The following is a 21,667-nucleotide window of genomic DNA, read 5'->3' as shown; positions in this document are numbered from 1 at the left end:
GCCCGCATGTGCGCCACCTTTAGTCCCGGTTTGTGTCTCAAACCGGGACTAAAGTCCTCTGCCTATATATAGCACAACCCCCCTCTCCTCTCTTCCTTGCATTTTCTTGGATGGAAGAGTGTGGGTTTGTGCTAGCTCTCCATTTTTTTTTATGCACTAGAGGTGTTTGTTGAAATGTGTGTTAGAGCGATGCCGCTTCAGTTCACCGAACACAACTACGATATGAGATGCCCGAGCCACGCTTAAACCTCTTCCTCTTTATTTCTACTTATTCTAAAAGGTTAGCAACTATATTTCCTCGTTTAGACCGTGCGGTACTAATTTTTAGGATCGTGATTGTATTTGATATACTGTCGTATAACGCAGATGAGCCATCCATGGATGTACGATGATCGACGCACAACCGCTTACAGAGAAGGCGTGCATTCTTTTTGAGGTGCAGCCGATGCGAACAAGCATGGTGGTGGCTATATGTTTTGTCCATGTGTTGAATGTCGGAATGAGAAGGATTACACTTCCTCAAGAGTCATTCAGAGCCACCTGCTTCGGTCCGGTTTTATGTCGGGCTATAATGTTTGGACCAAGCACGGAGAAAGAGGGGTTATGATGGAAGACGACGATGAAGAAGAAGAGAACGATGATGACAACTACCGATCTATGTTCCCTGAGTATGCTGATACCGCAATGAAAGACAATGAAGAAGAAGATCAGGATGAAGAACGGCAACCAGATGAGTCCGCTGATGATCTTGGTCGGGTCATTTCTGATGCACTGCGAGGTTGCGACACAGAAAAGAAGAGGTTGCAGTTCGAGCAGATGTTACAGGACCACAACAAATTGTTGTACCCAACTTGTGAAGATGGCCAGAAGAAGCTGGGTAGCACACTGGAATTGCTGAAGTGGAAGGCAGAGACCGGTGTGACTGACTCGTCATTCGAAAAGTTGCTGGTACTGATGAAGAAAATGCTTCCAAGAAAGAACGAATTGCCCGCCAGCACGTACGAAGCAAAGAACCTTGTCTGCCCTCTAGGATTAGACGTGCAGAAGATACATGCATGCCCTAATGACTGCATCCTCTACCGCGGTGAGAAGTACGAGAATATGGATAAATGTCCGGTATGCACTGCATTGCGGTATAAGATCAGAAAAGATGACCCTGGTGATATTGATGGCGAGCCACCCAGGAAGAGGGTTCCTGCCAAGGTGATGTGGTATGCTCATATAATACCATGGTTGAAACGTCTGTTCAGAAATAAACGCCTTTAATTCTGATGATTGATTGATTGATTCCTTGAAAATTGCAAGACATGGTAGATTTTCTTGAGTTTGAGTGATTTTGTATGTTGTCGTGTTCCTTTTCAAAACTCAATATATTGCCAAAAAATGTTCATGCAATCAGAGTCCACACTAGGTGCCATGCATGCAGGATGCATACCTCCCACTAATACAACGTCAGACTTAACACAAAAGAAAAGCTTGCTATCTCATGTGCCACTTTCCTTGAATCAACAAGAGAAGACCGATCCATGGAGTTATTGACAAGAACGTATGAATAAAGAGGCAACCTGCCTCGAAAATAGGCTGATTCAAGGACACATCGATGTAAATACCCGCAAGACATGAACGGAGCTTATAGTCCATGCTATTGGAACATTGGGGCAATAAAACTACAACAATAGGGCCTAGCCCACCAGACCCCGACCACAACGCTCACTCACCTACCCAAAATCATTGACGTAGCTAGCATCCACATTAATCTTGACATGTTGCTGTAAATTATATTCCTTTCCAGTTAGATTTATAAATTTATGTATAGTTTTTTTTTAAAGGAGGAACTTAGCCCCCAGCCTAAAATTTATGTATAGTTATGTCTAACTAACTCTATCTATTGTATATTTTAACCACACATGGTTCCAACACACTCTGAGACGTTGGATATTGATTAGATTCTCTAGTAGAACTGTGGGTCTAGGTTCTTTGAAAGAATGTCGACCTTCTTCCTCCTGTTGCACTCCCTTATATTTACTCTACTTCACATGATACTCATAATCACTGACCTAACCAAGAAATCCATTTTCTTTTCAATTCTTAATCAACTAACTATACTATATTGTTTTTCTGAGTATTTGTTTTATTTTTCTATTCTATTGTAAATTGGTAATGCTTTCTAGTTGTCGGTTTCTAATAGTATTTGGATTTCTAGAACTTTACGTGATTTGGGTGCATGGTTGTGAACTTATATCAATGGATGTGTTGTGATTTGTGAAATTATGGACAAATATTAACAGATGGTTGTGGACTTGGCTATAAACTTCTTAGATATGGATGGGAATTTATGTCGATGAACTTGTCTCACTTCTTTTATTTGGTGAGTAATGGTGAAATTATTATTAATTTAATGTTTGCAATGTTGATTTTACAACTAATCTAACCATTTTTCTCTGCAAAAATACCTATTTTGTAGAGGTGTTTAATCCTACACGACTCACCCTTGTAGTCTGTATGCAATGAGTACACATCACACACATTACAGTAGACGTGGTTGTACAGAATATGCTCACATCGCACATGAGCTGACTATAATTGCACACATGCCCTACTCTGTCAACACTACTAGGAAAAACCTTATATATAGAATCGCAACAGTAGTGTGGGATATGCTACCCCCATGAGTAGTTCTAGGAGAACCACTCCGAAGCTGTAGACATCAACCCTTGCTGTTATTGGCTGGCTAGAAACCCACTCAGGAGCTATATAACCTCTAGTTCCATGAATCCTTGATACATTTTTATTGGATCCACTTCTCTTCACAAGTTTTGCAAGGCCAAAGTCGCTAACCGTTGGCTCCAAATTCTCATCCAACAATATATTCTCAGGCTTGATGTCACATTGGATAACCCACTCAAAGCACTCGTGATGAAGATAGGCCAACGATCTTGGAACCCCTAGAGCAATCTTAAACCTTATGTTCCATCCAAGTAACTTTTCCCTACGAAACAAGGTTTTATCAAAAGAAGCATTCTCGATGTACTCTAAAACCAATATTCCATGTGGACCTTAAGAACAAACCCAAGAACCCTCACCAAATTCATATGGTAAATGCTTCCAATCAAACTAAGATCATGTTGGAATTCTTCTCCTCGTTATTTATATCTGTCAACCTTTTCACCGCTACAACCCGTTTTTGTTTTAAGACGCCCTTGTATAACAAGACCGGATGTCCAATCCGATCCTTGAACTTTTGAGTTGCTGTCTGCAACTTCTTGCAAGTGTATCTACGGAAATTGTTGATTACCATTTCATAGCCAACCTTAGTTGGCCATACTCCTATTAATTTTTTACCCTCCCTTACAAGCAAAAACCAGCATTCTAGTTTCACAAATATTAGCTCCAGACAAAATATTGTTAACAAGAACCCATATGCCAAGTACAATTATTGTGAGCGTGATCCACTTTGACTGCTTTTAGGTTGATCCAAAATGTATCGAGTGAAATATTTTCTCTTTGCACTCCAATTACGAACATATCCAGGAAGAAAAGTTTGCGAGTCAGGACTGGAATACCTTGGTACATGTAGTGTCTTAGGAATCTTGATATGGATAGAACCACCAATGTAGTCGGCCCAATTACACTTTCAACAAGGGTCACGTGGATAGCAAAGCCCGTTTCCTTGCAAGTATGCAGAACCTTTGCAATTGCTGTCCGTCAAGCATATACTATTGCATTCATCGAGTGGAACTATATATGGTATTCAGTCTAAGAGCATACCTTGGAAGCAGGTGGCGGCTAGCTTCACAAACAACTGTTGTCCATCACAACTGAGATTGGATTTTGGTCTGCAACATTGGCTCTGGTCACTAGGGTCGATTATCTCATTTCCACGGGCACATGCACAAGAAGGCTTTGTGGTGGACTACGGATCGTTATGTTTGGTTGTGGCAAGTTGTTGTACATTGGGCAAACTTCGGATTTTTCGATCGGTTTAGCTAGACCGACCGACCTTTCAGGTTTTTGCACTATGATTGGGTCAGCTTCGACAATTTTGCTTCTTGCAACCCAAGTGTTTGAGTTAAAATCATTTGTGAAGCTGGTAGAGATAGAAGCTGGAGGGGATCTGAACACGCCCTTACTTCTTTATTTTGTTGTTTTTCCTTTTTTTCTATTTCTCTTCATTTGTTTTTTCCTTCTCTATTTAGTCAGCATTTTTAGATTAATATTTTTGACTTTTAAAATTCATGAAGATGTTTTTGTCTCCATGATTAGCTAAAAACCAATTGATGAACATTTTATTAAAATCCGGGAGCATTTTTCAAAATACACGAACTTTCTGTAAATACAAGAACATTTTTTCCCAAGCTATTTTAAAAATCACTTGTGATGATCTACTTATAAATCCATGAACAATTTCAAATTCATGTTTAAAATCAATCAAGAAAAATAGCAGGACGTACATGAGAGTGAGCGAACGATTTGTCTAAAAATCGGTGGGAGCATGCGAGCTCAGTGTCAAGATGTGCTACAGTATTGGGCACAACCCACTATGATATTTAGCAAAATTTGCCATCTAAAGTAAAGAATAGGTAGAGAGCCCCTAGTGTTGTAAAATGTCCGCAGATCGCACAAAACAAGCGACAAGCGAATCTGCCGACCTATTACCGCTTAGATGCTCTAGTGACTGAGGCATTTCTACATCCTGGTTTTCTAGTTGTTCTTTTACCTTTCATGGTTTACTTGTGTTCACTCGGTTTTCTCAAACAATACACAAATATTTATCTATTTGACAGAGTGAAAATGCGATTTTTGTAAGGTGAATAGCTTTTAATTTTTTAAACCTTTTTAAAGTTTCGCATATTTTAAAAGAATTCTTGAAGAATTTATAGAAATAATGAACATATTTTTTTTAACATATTGTAAAATCCTGCTTTTTAATTTTGAACCTTGTCATTTTTTTTGCCACTGGCATTTCCATTTTGTTGAACTTATGAAATATTACTAATAATAAAAATGATCTCAAACGGTTTCATAAAATAAAAAGGGAAAATGAAGAGGAAAAGGTAACAAGGAAAAAGGAAAGCTAATACAAATAAAAACTGAGACTAAAAACACCAAAGAAAAAAAATTATACAAACATTGGAAGGATGCTCGTACGTTAAACTACATGGGCGGGTCCATCGTCGCTCATTATGTGCGATTTGCCCAAAGAGGAGGCCCCCAACAAAGAATTGCATTTTCCTGGATTTCTAGTTTGGCATGGAATCTCTGCATCAAAGTGTCGGGCGCACACATAGGGGAAACCTCGCAGTACGAGAAATGGGCTCTTTACTTTATTTGGTTCAGGAATTTCACTGGTTTTTTGGAACTTTCCAGAAGGCTCTTTGAACCGAGTTTATTAATTCTTTTATCGTTTTCTATTTTTGTATTCAATCTTTTTCTGTTTTGTTTTACTCTTACTTTCCTTTTTACTTTAATTTTTGTCCAACTATCAAGTTTATTTTTGTTTGTAGAAACATTGTTGCGTTCGAAAACAATTGTGTATTTTTAAAATATCCATGTTTTAAGAACTGTTCAAATTAACAAATTCGTGTTTTCAAGTGTTCTTCATAATTTTCAAAATATTCGGGAATCTTAAAACATAATATTTATTTAAGTATTGTGTAAAATGTCAAAAGAATGTTTGCGCTTTTCAAGTGTTCTTCATAAATTTTAGAACTTTCTCTGCTGATATTTCTTATACGTCGGACTTCCTGTGCAGACACCGAAACACATCAGCTCATGTGGCTTGTGAGAGCAGGTACAATAAGGTACAGTCAGCAGGCTGTAAGGATTAAAATACTATATTTCTGCTGAGTTGGATGAGAGAGAAGAGGAGAGAGAAGGGAAGCGGGCTCTTCGCGAAGAGCCAGCTCTAGCACGTGCTCCTAGGCGCTTTATGAGAATGAAACATGGGCCATATATGATAAAAGTAGTACTCTTTTATAGCTAACTATTATACAAGCTAGCTATAAAGTGAGCTATAAGACTGCTTATAGCCAGCAGTTGGCTATACTATTAACCATGTTCTGACAAGTGCTCAAACTTCGGCGTTACCGAACATAATTACTTCGTTCCAGTGTGTCACGCTTGCGTCATATAGGAGCAAAAGATGAATAAGCGGGAGAAGTTCTCATGGGTTTTTGTTGTCCAGCACTAGTGGCTCATTCTTTTCTTCAGTTACTCTGCTTCTCTTGTTTACTTATTTATTTATTTCTGACGCTTTTAATGTAGTACAATCATCTTATGAACGCACGCATGCACATATACTCTATCCCTATAAGCACTTACAGAAGACCGAGCTGACAAAATATCTTAAGATTGATGAAGTCGTCTCATTCGCCTCGTAGTCGATGAAAACATCTCCTCCACTGAAAAAACATTGCCGAAAAGTCAGAAGTAAACACAGAATTATGCGAGCATCCATGCCAAGTTTAGGACTGAACCGTGATGGGCTGGTTCCACCACAAGCAACATTTCTTTTTTCATTCTGACTTTCTGCTAGCCTATTCCAGCTTTTTTTCACTTTTATTTTCATTTTCTGTCATTTTCTTCCGTTCTATGTTTTTGTGCACACGTGTATTTTCTTCAAAAACTACCCAATGAATATATTATTAAATGAGATGAATATTTTATAAATATCTGACGTACATTTTTCAATAAGCGATGAATTGTTTAAATATGTACAAAAACGTGGAACATGACCATTATTTCTATTTTTCGTAATATTTGTTTTCCCAATTTTAGGGTTTGTCGCTCGGCACCACATTGATATCTGGCGAGGAGGTTTGAAAATATTTGAATACAAAGTACTTCCTTACTAAAGTAGTAAGGAATCTTGGGCAAAGATAAATGAGAGAAAGTGTGAAATTAAATTTGTAGCCACCTTTAATTTGTTTCAATTTTCTATCTTGAACTTGTATTATCCCTTAAGAATTAAAATACTAAAGATAATAATTAGTAACAAGAGAAAAGTTGTAAGAATTAAAATACTAAAGATAAATTAGTAACATGAGAAGTAGTCGTTGTAGGAACTAAAATACTAAAGATAACTACCTTGAAATATCCTCTCTCACAATGAATCTGTTTTTAGTAGTATAGGAATCTCTTCATGAACGAAACTTTGAGGCAGGTAGGGTATGCAAATATGTCACTACGCACCATGGCCACCATAAAGGTTCTTGCGTCAGTCTCAAGTCTTCATTTGTGTATCTCGCGGAGCGATAGATGATAATGTGTGAACTGACATGTCTCAAACCAATGCTGGATGGATCCATAAGCCAATTAATAATCAAAGAGGTGAACTGTTTTTCCACGGAATTTTTTAGCCAAGGACGCCAGGAAATCAGGAACTTAGTAAGACGCTTGCTTGAGAGGATTTACAATTTGAAACTCATCCCCCAGAGTACTAGCAGCGTTGTGATTGGAAAGCTTCTGGTTGAACTTTCTGAATTAAGACCACTAGTCGCCATGCTATGATTGCTATCCGACGACTGGACATAATTATTGCACTGAATCATGTGCTGCAAAGCATAACCTGTTATTTTCCTGTCCGAATGCTCATGTTTGAATTTTCATGTACTGTTACTGTGATGTCAGTTTTTTATTTCTTTTTGAAAAATGGTGAGCATCATCAGTCTATCTGCAGCGATAAAATCCATATGTTGCCAAGTTTACCATTTCTTTCAGATAGTGATTGGGAGCTTGCCAACAACTAGCAAACTAATTACTTACCATTGTCACAAACTGTTGAATAATACTGACGAATCATATATACTTATAATTGTCACAAACAAGTAGCAAACTAATTACTTATCATTCATCATGCCTCTTGCCTCTTGCTACTTGTAGGGCTGCTTTCATCTTGCGAGCTGGGCCAAATCCATCACCATCGGCCCAAGTGCTAGGCCAACAGCAGCATCGGCATGGTCGTGGTACATACATCAGCCAGCTGAAAAAAACATACTACCTCCAATCCATATTAATTGACACGGCCTTAGTAATGTGGATCGGCAGGAGTACAATTCAACAATCCTCAAACTTAATGGCAAAGACTTTCCAACTAACTATTGGAGTATTGGTTGCATCTATTTGCCAAAAAAAAAAAAGACAAAAAAAAACTATTGGTTGCATCGTTGATGAGCTATTGCTCTCCAGGAATGGACAAGCAACTAATAATTTCAAATTTATTTCTGTTCATGATTTTTTATTTAATTATAATAGAAGCACATGGCTTCCCTTGGAGTGTGTACCATTAGTCGTTTCCTATAATAGCATCCATTTTTTATCAATCTTAAGAAGTTAAGATCTAACTTGCCTCAACAAATATCGATGCATGCTCTAACTCTCTCCTGTTGAATTTGATCATCTATTTTTGCGCATTTCAGCTCATGAATTCCTCTTGCTCATCGATAGCTCGGTCGTTTTCCATTCACCAGATGGTACTTTCACTTACACTTTAAAAATAAGTAGTTTGAGAAGACTGTCATATGATGTCCCAAAAAGAAAAAGAGACGATATTCTCATCTGGAGCGAAAAGCATCTCCACCCCCACGTGCTCATGTAGTTCCAAGTCATGCTATATGTGGATGACGAAATGGTTGTAGAGGATAACAATAGCGAGCCTGTGTGGTAAACAATGTCAACTCTTCATCAGAAGCCGATAGGGCTCAATTATTGGACACTCGACGCAAGCAGTGTTTCTGTGCGTGTTGCGACCTGTGCGGCAAGCATGGTAATAACTTGAGGAGCAAAGTCTCATATTTTCTTTGTCATCGACTGTCAGTCATGTCCCAAGCATGAAGTCGGTGTTGTACCGTCGCGGGGCGTCAATGCGGCAATGTTGTCGTGTGATTGGTAGTTCGGGCTATGTTGGTGCAAGGCATTTTTTTAGAAAAGGAGGATGAACCCCGGCCTCTGCATCTGGGAGATGCATGCGGTCATTTTATTGATTATTTTCGAGGACCTTACAAAGCAGTACAACAATATGTCTGAATCCGCCATCTTGGCAACATCTATCGCTACTCCTATTCATATGATGAAGGGGTGCAAGCTGAACCAAATACCCAGACCTCTCACCTAAGCCTAACATCTAAAGCCGGAGACCCTGACCGAGCCACATACCGGGTCCGGGGCACAAACCGATCCAACGCACTCACATGTGTCGTCGCCGCCATCTTCCACTAGTCCATCTTCAGATCAGATTGAGGTAACGGCCTTGGCAGGTGCCTTCGCCATCGACGCCATCATGACGCCAAACGACGACCTCCACCTACGCGAGTCCATCTCCAAGCAACAGACGGAGATCCATGCTAGGATAGGGTCGCACCACCGCCATCGCCCACCACCCACAAGCGCCACCCAGCCCCAAGGTTCCCAAAGCGGCGCCTTCAAGAAGGGAATGGCGCCGTGAGCGCCGCCGCCGCCCAACAAAGTTAAGGCTTTCGCCCGGGAGACCTAGGGGAAGGGGAAGTGAGGGGATCAGTCCATACCGACGCCTCCAAGATGGGGAACGACGCCCTCAGGTGTCGCCATCGATGCGGTCGGCCATGGCCGACCAGGGATTTCGCCCGAACTAGATCCCCACCACCAGCAGCACCTCCTGTACAAAACCGGCAATCCAAGAAAGCGCGGCCCGACCAGGCTGCCCCGCACGCCTAACAGGGGAGGAGGGGAGAGGCGCCAGATCGCGCGCACCGGCCACCGCAAAAGCCGCCGCAGGACGCCAACGACCACCGGATCTCGCCGCCCACGCGGCCGAGACGCCGGATCCACCTCCTGCACGGCTGCTAGCCTGCCGTGCCTCGTCAATGGAGCCGCCGCTCCAGATCCGGGTCTCCGCATGTAGATGCAGGGCAGCCTAGGCCCCGCCGCCACCATCCTTGGCGCCCCGGGCTTGCCCGGCGGCTGCCTCAGACGACGACGAGGAAGGGAGGGGGAGGGGGAGGCGGCTAGGGTTGGTGCAAGGCATACTTCTTTCATTAGTGAGGCTCTTGATTAAAGTCGGAGCTGTCTGGTCCTCGATGCTCTTGATCGATGGGGTATCCTTTCAAGTGGATGTGGTGTAATCGTTGTTTTCTGGGTTTGTGCAAACTAACCAAACAACTCCTTTATTTGTGAACCAGATACCTAAGGGACACGATTTAGAAAACTTCATTTTACAACTCTTTTTAAATCTGATACACGGTTGTATATTCCGGCTAACTATTGTGTTTGTTATCCTTTCTCCATCTCCCTTTCACCCAAATCTCAGTATAAATACCTAACGGAAAGGAGCAGCAGTGATAGTACTCCGGAGGTGCCTTGATGGGTCGTTCCTCTCAATAGAGACCGTGTATGATTTCGAAATTCTGTTAGGAACCAAAGACTTAGCAAAATTCGGTAATAGCAAATACAAAGAAAAGTAATTATATATAGCTGAGTTTGGTAGCGGGTCGGTAGCTATCAATAGCGCTAATTGAAAACTCTAACTCGCTAAGGGCTTGTTCGGTTAATCCCTTCCACGAGGAGATTGGAGAGGATTGGAGGGGATTGAAGTGGAATTTGACTTGTAGGGGATTTAATCCCTCTCAATCCCCTTCAAATCCCTTCCAATTTGAAGTAACCGAACAAGTCCTAATAGTGATAGAGAAAGTTACTATCGATTAGTTACTAGCATAACTTTCACACAAATATTAGTACTTGAACGATACATATCTGGCGGTGTGGTCAAAATGTGAAATTGAAATTCACTACGGGCATATAGCTTGTTACAGAGGATCACATCCTAGGACTCAGGTACGTCAAACTGGTCGAATTTTTTTGCAGCTGATCGATACATCTCTCTCTGCAACAAATGGAAGAATAGATTGGTGGATTTTGGGCTGCTCCAACTCCACCGATTTTTCTAGTGAATTTTCATTGCATTATATAACTTTCTTACAAACCAACTCAGTGTTCAATTCCTTGAAGAATTCCAAGGCACACCCAATATGACTCCACCTAGTGTGCTAACCCAGTTTAGACACAAACCAAAAGAAAAGTGAAACTTGCTAAGTATACAACTATGATGTCCATGTAATGACAACAGTACGAATACATGACACACATCCCAATATCTTGTTTTCGATCAAAAAATAACCATACATGACATGTTGTGTAAAGCGTCAAACTCCTTTGTATAGTTGGTAGCATACTACTGCATTATACCACTATCTTCATCAACCGACAAAAGCATCTGCACGAGATTTTCCATAGTGGGCCTTTTCCTACTGTCGTCTTCTAGGCATGACACAGCAAACTTGACCATTGTTCTTGCTTGCAGATCATCGAACTGCCCGTTCAACATCGAGTCAATGAAGTCAACAAGCCATAACTGTTGGCTGCCCTCCAGCATCATATTTTCTGTAAGCATCCTAACGATGCTTCGAAGGACCATTTCCACTTCCTCGCCGGCATTTGACGCCCAATCTGACACACGAGCCCCCATGAGTAGTTCTAGGAGAACCACTCCGAAGCTGTAGACATCAACCTTTGCTGTTATTGGCTGGCTAGACACCCACTCAGGAGCTATATAACCTCTAGTTCCATGAATCCTTGATACATTTTTATTGGATCCACTTCTGTTCACAAGTTTTGCAAGGCCAAAGTCGCTGACCTTTGGCTCCAAGTTCTCATCCAACAATATATTCTCAGGCTTGATGTCATAGTGGATAACCCACTCCAAGCACTCGTGATGAAGATAGGCCAATGCTTTTGCCACCCCTAGAGCAATCTTAAACCTTCTGTTCCATCCAAGTAACTTTTCGCTACAAAACAAGGTTTTATCCAAAGAACCATTCTCGATGTACTCTAAAACCAATATTCTGTGTGAGCCATCAGAACAAAATCCCCAAACCCTCACCAGATTCATAGGGTAAATCCTTCCAATCACACTCAGTTCATGTTGGAATTCTTGTTCCCCTTGGTTTATGTCTGCCAACTTTTTCACCGCTACAGCCCTCTTGTCTTTTAGGACCCCCTTGTATACAAGACCAAATGCTCCACATCCAATCCGATCCTTGAACTTTTGAGTTGCTGTCTGCAACTCTTTGTAAGTGTATCTGCGGAAATGGTTGGTTACCATTTCATAACCAACCTCAGCTGGCCATACTCCTATTAACTTTTTGCCCTCCCTTACGAACAAAAACCAGCATCCTAGTGCCACAAATATTACCTCCACACAAAATATCGCTAACAAGAACCCATATGCCAAGTACAAGTATTGTGAGTGTGATCCACTTTGACTACTTTTAGGTTGATCCGAAAAATATGGAGTGAAATAGTTACTCTTTGCACTGCAATTAGGAACATATCTAGGACCAAAAGGTTGCGAGTGAGGAACTGATGACTTTGGGACCTGTAGTGTTTTAGGAATCTTGATATGTATAGAACCATCAACCTTTGGATAGCAAAGCCTGGTTCCTTGCCAATATGCAAAACCTTTGCAACTGCAGTCCTTCAAGCATATATTCTTGCATTCATCAAGTGAAACTATGGTATTCAATCGAAGATCATTACCATGGAAGTCGGTGGCGGGTAGCTTCACAAACATCTCCTGTCCATTACAACTGAGATTGAATTTTGGTTTGCAACCTTGGCTCCGGTCACTTGGGTCGATTATCTCATGCCCAGGAGCACACGCACAAGCAGGCTTGGGCGTGTACACACATATCCCATTAATGCCACACAGCCCATGAACCGAGCAAGTCTGTGGATATGCCATCCATGTGACTGACCATGTTCCATCTATCTTATTTAGACTGTATAATCTAAGGTTGCCATCATAATCCAATGTTAGTCTCCTCGTAACCCCTTGACCCCAATCAACAGCCTTCAAAGTTAAGTTGTCACTACCAAGAAAATAGCCCGAGCTATCGAGGAACCCAACTGTGGTGGTACTAAACGCATTTCTGTTCTTTGTCCATATATCATTACTAGGATTTGGCCAATATTTAAAAGAGATATCCTTCTCATCATTAAACAGTGTGAGTATATGTTCATCATCAAAATGGAAGCTGTAGCGCCCAGGGACAAGTAGCCTGCTAGCAGATACCAACTTTGTAGCACTGGTAATGTTCTGATAGGGCAGCAATGTGTCGGTAGGAGAATGGAAACTTTGCCACAGAATGATGTCACCTTGGCCATTGACGACGAGGTTCCCGGTGTCGAGCAGCTGAGCTCGCAGGGCATTCGAAGAAGAAGAAGAAGACACATTGTTTTCCCAGACGGGGCGGCCGTCGTAGTCTTCTGCGGCCATCCGGCCATCCGGATCTAGCGTGACCCGGGAACCCTTGAAGCAAACGGGGTGGAGATGATTCGCGCTCCAGACCACCGTCTTTTCAGCCGTGTTGGAGTACCAAATGGAGAAGATGGAGGCAGTTTGGGAAATTTTGTTGAAGCCGCAGGTGAAAGTGCCATCCGGTGACCGGAGCACGTCGGAACTATCCTCTACGGGCATGGAGGAGCCCGGCGAGAGGAACTCCCGAGCGGAGACGCGCAGAAACAGAAGGACCAAATTTAGTAGTAGGAGCAAAGGGGTGGATCGTGCATCCATGTTTGGTGAGGCACTGATGAAGAGTTGATCTCTGGAATGGTCACAAATGGAGGCTAGTATTATAGGAACCATTTGTTCTGGCTTCACTTTCGCCTCTTTGTGCTGCAACTTGTTCGTCCTGTCCAACTTGTGCTGCACCTGCAACTAGTGCTACTTTCCTCGACATTTCGTGGCTTTGGACACTGTACAAAGATGCACCTTGCATTGTCGTACTAGAACTAGAGTACTTAGTGTCATGATGATCTTCCCAGAGGGGACGTACCTAGCTGGGTCAAGCCTGCGTCGCCCCAGACCCAAAGCCAGTGATTCCATGGCGTAGTAGCTGGATGCTGACTGGAACCATTGAACGGGCGACGAGTCTACACTACACTGATAGTGCATGTACTAGCAGTTTCCTTCGGACAGCGGACGAGCAGGCAGGCAGGAGCAGCATCACCATCAAGCAGGGCCGACCCTATGTTTGGGAAGGCCCTAGACGAACTCGACGACATGGGCCTTTGAATACTAAGGCTATGTATACTAGTGGAAGGCACAAGCACGTGTACATTATTAATTAAAAGATTCACATAAACAAGCAAAGATTCAATACAAACTGAGCAACTTTTACATTGATTGTTTTCGGTTTGAAACCTTGTGCCAAGTTACCATGTCTTGATAATTTTTTAGTTTCTCGAATTGCCACAATATGTCAAGAAATGTTGGTTAGTACTTCCTCCGTAAAAGAAATATAAGAGCATTAAGATATAGTAATACTAATTTACAAAATGGCAATTCACATCACATGATCATATTTTGCTGAGAAAATGATAATCTCCATGTATTCTACATCACTTATGTAGATGGAACGCAGCCAGGGGTAGGCTAGAATGTTTAAGGGGTCAGATTCCCAAAATGAGTTGCCCAAAATGGTATATATGCGGAAAAAAACAATGGAACTAGTTAGGATATACGCACACCCTAATTACAAATATATTCAAAGAGTTAAATATGTTGAAACCGTAGATCGACTAGGCATAGATAGATCCGGTGTAACCCTTGTACTCACCTAATCCCGAGCCTGATGAACTCCCAGCACTGACCATCGGTGCGGTGGAGTCGTCGGTGACGCGAGAGAAGGATGTAGACGAAGGTGGTGCTTCCCGTGAACACTGCGCTAAACCCTAGATCGGAAGGGGATTTCGGTGGGGAGTCTGGCGGCGCGGTGAACCTCGTACCGTGCGCCCCGGCCCCCACCTCTTTATTTATAGCGCAGGTCACAGGGGCCCACCAACCATAACGGGTTGGGCGCCCCCGATCAGGGCGCATGGATCAAGGGCCCGGTGGGCCGTTGGGCCCACGCGAAAGAGATCAACCTAACAAAATAATTATAAATGTTTTTCGAATATGGTTCAGTGTTATACTTGTGTGTATAGTTTTGCGAAGAAATGACTTTCATGGTCTTGTGTGCCAAAAGTGAAAATCATTTCTATATGAAAGTTTCTATTCCTTTTTTTTTTTTGCTTTAAAAGGATACGATTCAATATTTTAAGTTGCAATATTTCTTATTTCATCTAGAAGAACACTGTAGTCATTTCTTCATGAAACTTCAGACTTGAGTGGAAGACTTGATCATATTTGCCAAGAAAAAATTATGAACTGTTTTATTTTTGTTCATTTTTTGAAAAAAGAAAAAAAAGTTATGCAGGGTGCGCCTAGAACCTTGTCCCAAATATCTTCACCGACATATATGTCCATCATGGTAGCATTTGTAAAATCTAAAACTTGTGAAAAAGCGTGGCAAATAGTCGTCCCGCTCCCTCTTATGCTCCTGGCCTTTCCGCATGTTTATTTTTGGATAGCCTTTCCGACGGCGCTGGAATACGATTTTTGGTTGACACTCGGCCATACAGGCCATGCAGCCTGCAACTGTTGCCTAAAAAAAAGTGCGCCTACCACTGGGCCAGCTATAGCCACTCCAGGCCACAGCCTGTGTTCCTGCCAGCCCCGCTCACGCCGTCCCTCCTGCCACCCTTAGAGCAGCTTCACTCGTGGGCCCACTTTTTCAGTCGGTTGGGATCATGCCGGCAAATATTTTGGCATGAGCGAAAAGTTTTTCAGCTATGCCCCCATCCAATACTAGAAGATAAGAGAGATAAGAGAAAAAAGAGATGAAACAGATGAGAGGCATGCACATGGGTGGGCCTCTTGCATGCAAAAGAGAGAGAGAGAGATGAGAGAGGGAGTGGGAGATTGACAGTTGACCTATTGTATGTAAAAAAATAGCGCCAGCGCTCTCAGACGACCACGGCTTGCTGGGTTCAGTCTGAGACCGCCGGTACCAATTTCGACCCTAACCGATGAAAATGGGCTCTTAGAGGCGCGATTGGGACGTTTTTCCCCGCCGGCGACAAAAAATGGCCTGGAAGGCGCCTGTTTGGGGCGCGGCTGAAGATGCTCTTAGCAGCCACTGACCCATGTGCTACATTCCAAGTCTCCACGGCCCCATAATGCATGTGCCACAATGCACGTCTCCACGGCCCCACAACGAATGGGCTCAATAATCAATGTACAACCAGGAGGCGACCGTGGTTTATGAAGTCTTCGAGAAGATGCGACTGATTTTCATATTGGCGGGAGCAATGTGAGTGGCGAATCCACACGACCTTGGCCCTTTGATTCAATAGATTTGACGGCTATAGTTGAATTCATTTTGACAGGAGCGGGTAAAAGAGGTGAGACGAAGGTAGATTCAAATATTCAAAAAATTATGTACTATAGTATTCCCTCTGTAGACTAATATAAGAGTGTTTAGATAACTAAAATAGTGATCTAAACGCTCTTATATTAGTTTACAGAGGGAGTAGTAGAGATGTGTATATATGTGCATGATACATAAATGAATATATATAACTTCATCTGCTTAATAAGCTTTCAACCATACATCTTGTGAGTTGTCTATAGTAATTGTTGAACAATGCCATTTCATGACAAAAAGATTAATGTCCTAAAATTACGAAGAAATAAGAATACAAAGAATTATAAATTTATAAATTAGAACCTTTATCATGTACATTGGAATTGGGGATTGGGTGAATACATATACTTGTGAAAGACTTGATGAAATTGTGGTCGCCGTCTCAGGGATGACTTGACGGACTTGTGATCGCGGTCTCAGGGATGGCTGGATGTGAGGCAGGCATGCAACGGCGTCACGCGGGGTGTCTGGCATGGGCACATGGCGCAACACCAGGGCAGGCTGCCGCACGGCACATCATTGACAAGAATAAGAATCCCGAGCCGGACATGCCGAGCGACAGTTTGCCTGAATGAAGCGATCATCATATTCAGATTTCTGAATCTGATTGATTCACGCGTGCGGCTGGCCCATCTTGTTTGTTCCTCCCTTAAAAAAATTCTACTTCATTTTTTTTGCTGAGCTATACTGAGTATAGATACCAGATCATGACCCCCCTCTGGCCATAGCTAAGGCCGGGCATGCGATAAAGTCGACACAAAGACAGGAAGAGTGCCTAGCTACATGACCGCAAAGGTTCGTATTGTTCTTATTTGTTTGACAATTCACAAACCTGCAAATATTTTTTAAATTTGCAAAATTGGGGTGTATCATTATTTTTTAAAAATTCATGAATGTTTTTCTCGAGTTGAAGAACTTCTTTTTTATTACTGAAATTTTATTTAAATTGACAACTTTTTTGTGTTAGTGAAGTTTTAGATGAACGATTTCACAAACTTTATTTATATTAGTGAACATTTTTTTAGTCACGGACATTTTCATATTCGTGAATATTTTTGGATGCATGAAGTTTTTCAACAGAAAGATCAAATAAAAAAACCAGCCAGAATATACTCTCTTCATCCTAAAATTCTTGTCTTAGGTTTGTCTAAAAATGAATGTATCAAAATAGTAAAACATGACTAGATACATTCATATCTAGATAAATTTAAAACAAAAATTTTAAACGAAGGAAGTATAAAGGAAACTATTCCTGCTGGTTGACCGGCCGACCGAAGCTTCGCCCAGCCTTCGTTGGACCTAGGCAGATCCAACGGATCGTTTCTGTTTTCTGGGCCACTATTGGATTGGGTCACGATTGCTCACTCCCCACGACGCATACCATATGTTCCAGTTATGTTCCTCAGTTTGCATGCACTCTACTTCACTACTTCTTCATGTCCTTTTTTCCCACAGCAAAACCATTGCGAGCTGCCGGTGCGGCATGGGGGCGGGGAGGTATGCTACAAGGGACGCCGATGTTGCACGTCAGTCACCTCATGGCCGAGGTTCCGCTTTCCCCCGCTACTACCGCTCACACACCGCTGCGAGGTCGACAAACACGACTATGCAACCGTCGCCATGGATGCAACCCGGGGAGCGACTTGTTACATCTGGATGCTAGAGATGCTACATCCGCTGGCGAGGGATGCTACAACCAACAAATTGTTTGTTACTGGAGTTTGTTGTTGAAATTTGATTTTCGAAATGTGCGTTTCACTTTGATACTACCACCGACTTCATTTGCTACTATCAGCGACGAATTTTGCTTGCCACAACACTCATGCAGATGGTGCGACCCCGATGGAGGGGGACACCATTCTTTTTGCTGCAAACCACACAACTTTTGATACCATTGGCGACATGTTTTGTTACCACCATACGCAGTAGTTCCCGGTGTAAATTATTTTTGCTACAACCGGATCATTTTTTTACTGCAACCGACAACCACAAAAGCTACAATTGCGAAAATCCATTTCTGAGCCCAGGCTGATCTGCATCCCAGCTGAGTAAAAAAATCAAAACAAATACTAAAAAATTCAAAAAATCCTAATTTTTTTGGGTGATAGATAATTTGATGCGTGAGGTTCGCTTTAAATTTTGTACAATTTGAACATCATAGCAGCTCTCGACAAAGAAGACAAATTTGGGGTCTCTAAAAAGTGTATCGTAGATGCACCATTTTGACCCGATTTGTCCTTTTTACTGACAACTTATCAGATGTTCAAATGATAAAAAAAAATTAGAGCGGACCTCACGCGCCATATCATCTATTACCCAAATTTTTTTGGAGTTGTTTGAAATTTTTAGTATATTTTTTTTTACTAAACAGGTGCAGATTATCCTGGGCACCGAAATGCCGCACTCCTACAATTGATGCTATCATGGCGACGGAGTAAAGGCACCAGCGACCTACTTTTTTCTTGAGCCAGCATGCCTTTTTGCTACAACCTGCCTTCCATTTTGCTGCTACCAGCAAATCAAGGGAGAGTACATTTTTTGCGAATGCATGGTCGAAGGTGCTTGGTCCAGCAAGCGTAACCTTCTCCATGGGGAGATGCAACCAAGGGGGATTGTTGCTGCATCCGTGGAGCTGACGAGGAACACAGGAGATGATGGATGCGAGGGCGGCAATAGATGAGGCATGCCAGGGCGGTGCTTCGAGGTCGGGCGTGTCGCTAGCCCATGACGGCGCGATGGGGTTGTTTATCAGAGAAGAAGGCACATGAGGGGAAGGAAGGACATCGTGCGGCGCCAAATCCCTTAATCGTAATTTGCGGGCTGGGTCAGTCGACCGACGGCTAGGGCTGTTCATATATAAACGTCATAGAACAAATATGAAAAAAATGAAATAAAGGAAAAACGTCCATGTAAGCGCTTTGGCAAGTCACTCCATGATATGTAGACGTTTCTGCGCGATGGGCCTGGCCCATTTACCGGATCGCAGTGAGGAACTCGAGTGCACAACATCTATGTGTCGCCCAGGCAAACACTATTTAACGTCACAGGCACCGGTTACATGCTAACCAGCGCCTGCAGCGCTCCATCATGGGCCGACCCATTTAGAGATATGATCTGTGTTTTAACCCGTAAACTTTTTTCACATCGATGAACTTTTTGTAAAATCGATGACCTTTTTTCAAAATCGTTGAACTTTTTAAAAATCGGTGAACATAATTTTAAATTCATGAACTTTTTCAAAATAGCTGAACTGTTTTTAAAAATTGATAATTTCTTTTTGAAAAATAATGAATTTTGTTTGAAAAACAATGATTTTTTTGCGAATTCTGTGAACCTTTTGAAAATACATAAACATATTTCAAAAATCAGTGAACTATTTTTATAATCGTTGAATTTTTTAGCAAATCTGATTTTTTTGAAATTTCATGAACTTTTATCGATTTTTAAAGGACCAACACATTCTATATGAGCCGGCCCACAAGGAGCAGCACTGCAGGCACGGGTTGGGCTAACGGGCGCAAAAGGCGCCATATAGGAACTCCCTGTCGCCCTATTGATTCCTAATAGGAATCACCTATGACGATGACTAGTTGGTTAGCCCACTTAGTTTATTTTGGTTGCGCGCTGCCGCATTCTACTTTCACTTGCTCTGGTTTTCTTCATTCTTTTTGTTGTTATTTTTCAAGTATTTTCCACTGAGTTTGCTTTTCACTGGTTTTAAATGGTTTTTATTTTCGGCTTCATTTATTTTGGTTTTCTTGTTTTCTCATTGGCCGTTTTTGGTTTCTCTTTGGTATACTTTGATTTTCTTTGTTTCTTTTTCGGTTTTATTTGGTGTTTTTATTTTAATTTTGTTTCTTTCTTGGTTTTGTTTTTTTTTTCAACGCATGTATTCTTTTTCTTGGCACAGAATGTACATTTTCAGAGAAGACGTGAATTTTTTTTTCTACAACGTTGGAAAATTTTCAAATAGATAATGTACGTTTTCTGAAAGTACACTTTTTTGAATACACAGTAGCATATTAGAAATACATTGTGTACATTTTTTAAACAAAAAATACATTTTTACATTGTATAACATTTTTGAAAATTTTACACACTTTTTTTAAAACTCGTAAATATTACTTTCAAATGCCACATACATTGTTTAATAGAAGTAAACACTTTCAACAGTTCATATACCATTTTTTAATGTCACAAACTTTTTTTTGTATACCCAATGATATTAGCATGAAATTTCATATAAATCCTTTTAATGGAACGCAGGGGCGGAGCCATGATTAGGGCATAGGGTGGTCGAGTGATGTCGATCATAACTATAGTACGACATATCAACCGAAATAGTGTATCAACATATGCTTGGAAATATGTCAATAAAAAATCATCTCAAATACTAAAATTCATATTTCAAAGAAACAACTTCAAATTGATAAGGAAAATGTATGTTTGCCCTTTTTTTGATAAAAAAATGTATATAGCTCTACCGGCACCCTTCACCAATGTCTTGATCCAAATTTTCGGCACTAGTACAGATTTGAGATTGAGGCAATGGGCGTGAAAAAAATGTCGTCGTTTTCAACTAACAAAGTATAGCCAAACTAAGGCAAAAAGGGGTTATATCATACTTGCAGTACTTTTATGTATAATAACACATTGTATGCACCTTGCCTAATGATCTGACAGTGGCTGGACGTATGCAAGCGGCTAAGGACGATTAGCGGCAGCCGCTGTATTCGCCGCTCCACTGCTTCACAAGCCGACAATCAAGTCGAAGGACAATGACTTGTGAGCGATGGTAGATTCCTAGCGCTATGGCTGTGAGATAGATCGATCAATCTGATCGTGAGGCGGGAGCAGAACGAATGATCGCATCCATGATCTATCATCTTTTTTAGGGTTAACATACTTCGGTTTCTTGCTCAAGAGTTCGAAGAACAGGAATTACAGAGGGATCATGGGGGTTCATCAGCAACACATGGCGCCCCTCCTTTAGATGTAAAACATGTCTAGCTAGCCTATGTGCTTCCATATTGAACAGCCTACTTTCAAAAAAAATTACAAGTAAGAAAACCCGTAGTGCCATTACGTATGCCCATCACCACTGATTTGCAATCAGACGCCACCCTTAGCTGCTGAATAAGATCTTTTTCTGGTTTTTTTACTTCTTTCAGTTTTCTTTTGTTTTTTCACAGCTCTTTTTTAATTGTCTATTTTTCTTTGATTTTACCAGATTTCTTTGTTTCCTTCATAATTTTTACAGATTTCATGTTTTCTTGTTGTTTGGTTTTTACTGTTTTTCCTTTGTTTTCTTCTCAGGTTCATTCCTTTTT

The 21,667-nt window shown here is 41.5% G+C and overlaps 1 protein-coding gene and 1 pseudogene across 1 annotated transcript; both read right to left on the bottom strand.

The window, feature by feature from the left end:
* Positions 1–2,625: 2,625 nt before the first annotated feature.
* Positions 2,626–9,367, bottom strand: LOC123409581 (annotated as a pseudogene).
* A 1,529-nt stretch (positions 9,368–10,896) lies between these two features.
* Positions 10,897–13,692, bottom strand: LOC123412853 (putative receptor protein kinase ZmPK1). The gene has a single exon (XM_045105798.1). It carries the CDS (start codon positions 13,673–13,675, stop codon positions 11,204–11,206), a length of 2,472 nt encoding a protein of 823 aa, XP_044961733.1. The 5' UTR covers positions 13,676–13,692; the 3' UTR covers positions 10,897–11,203.
* Between the last annotated feature and the right edge of the window lie 7,975 nt (positions 13,693–21,667).

Source organism: Hordeum vulgare, chromosome 7H (genome assembly GCF_904849725.1).
Source record: "Hordeum vulgare subsp. vulgare chromosome 7H, MorexV3_pseudomolecules_assembly, whole genome shotgun sequence".
In the NCBI taxonomy this organism is placed as follows: domain Eukaryota; kingdom Viridiplantae; phylum Streptophyta; class Magnoliopsida; order Poales; family Poaceae; genus Hordeum; species Hordeum vulgare.
This window is presented reverse-complemented; position numbering and strand designations above follow the sequence as displayed.

Coding starts and splice junctions, on each gene's coding strand:
- LOC123412853 (XM_045105798.1), bottom strand. CDS start 13,675: ATGGTTCCTATAATACTAGCCTCCATTTGTGACCATTCCAGAGATCAA.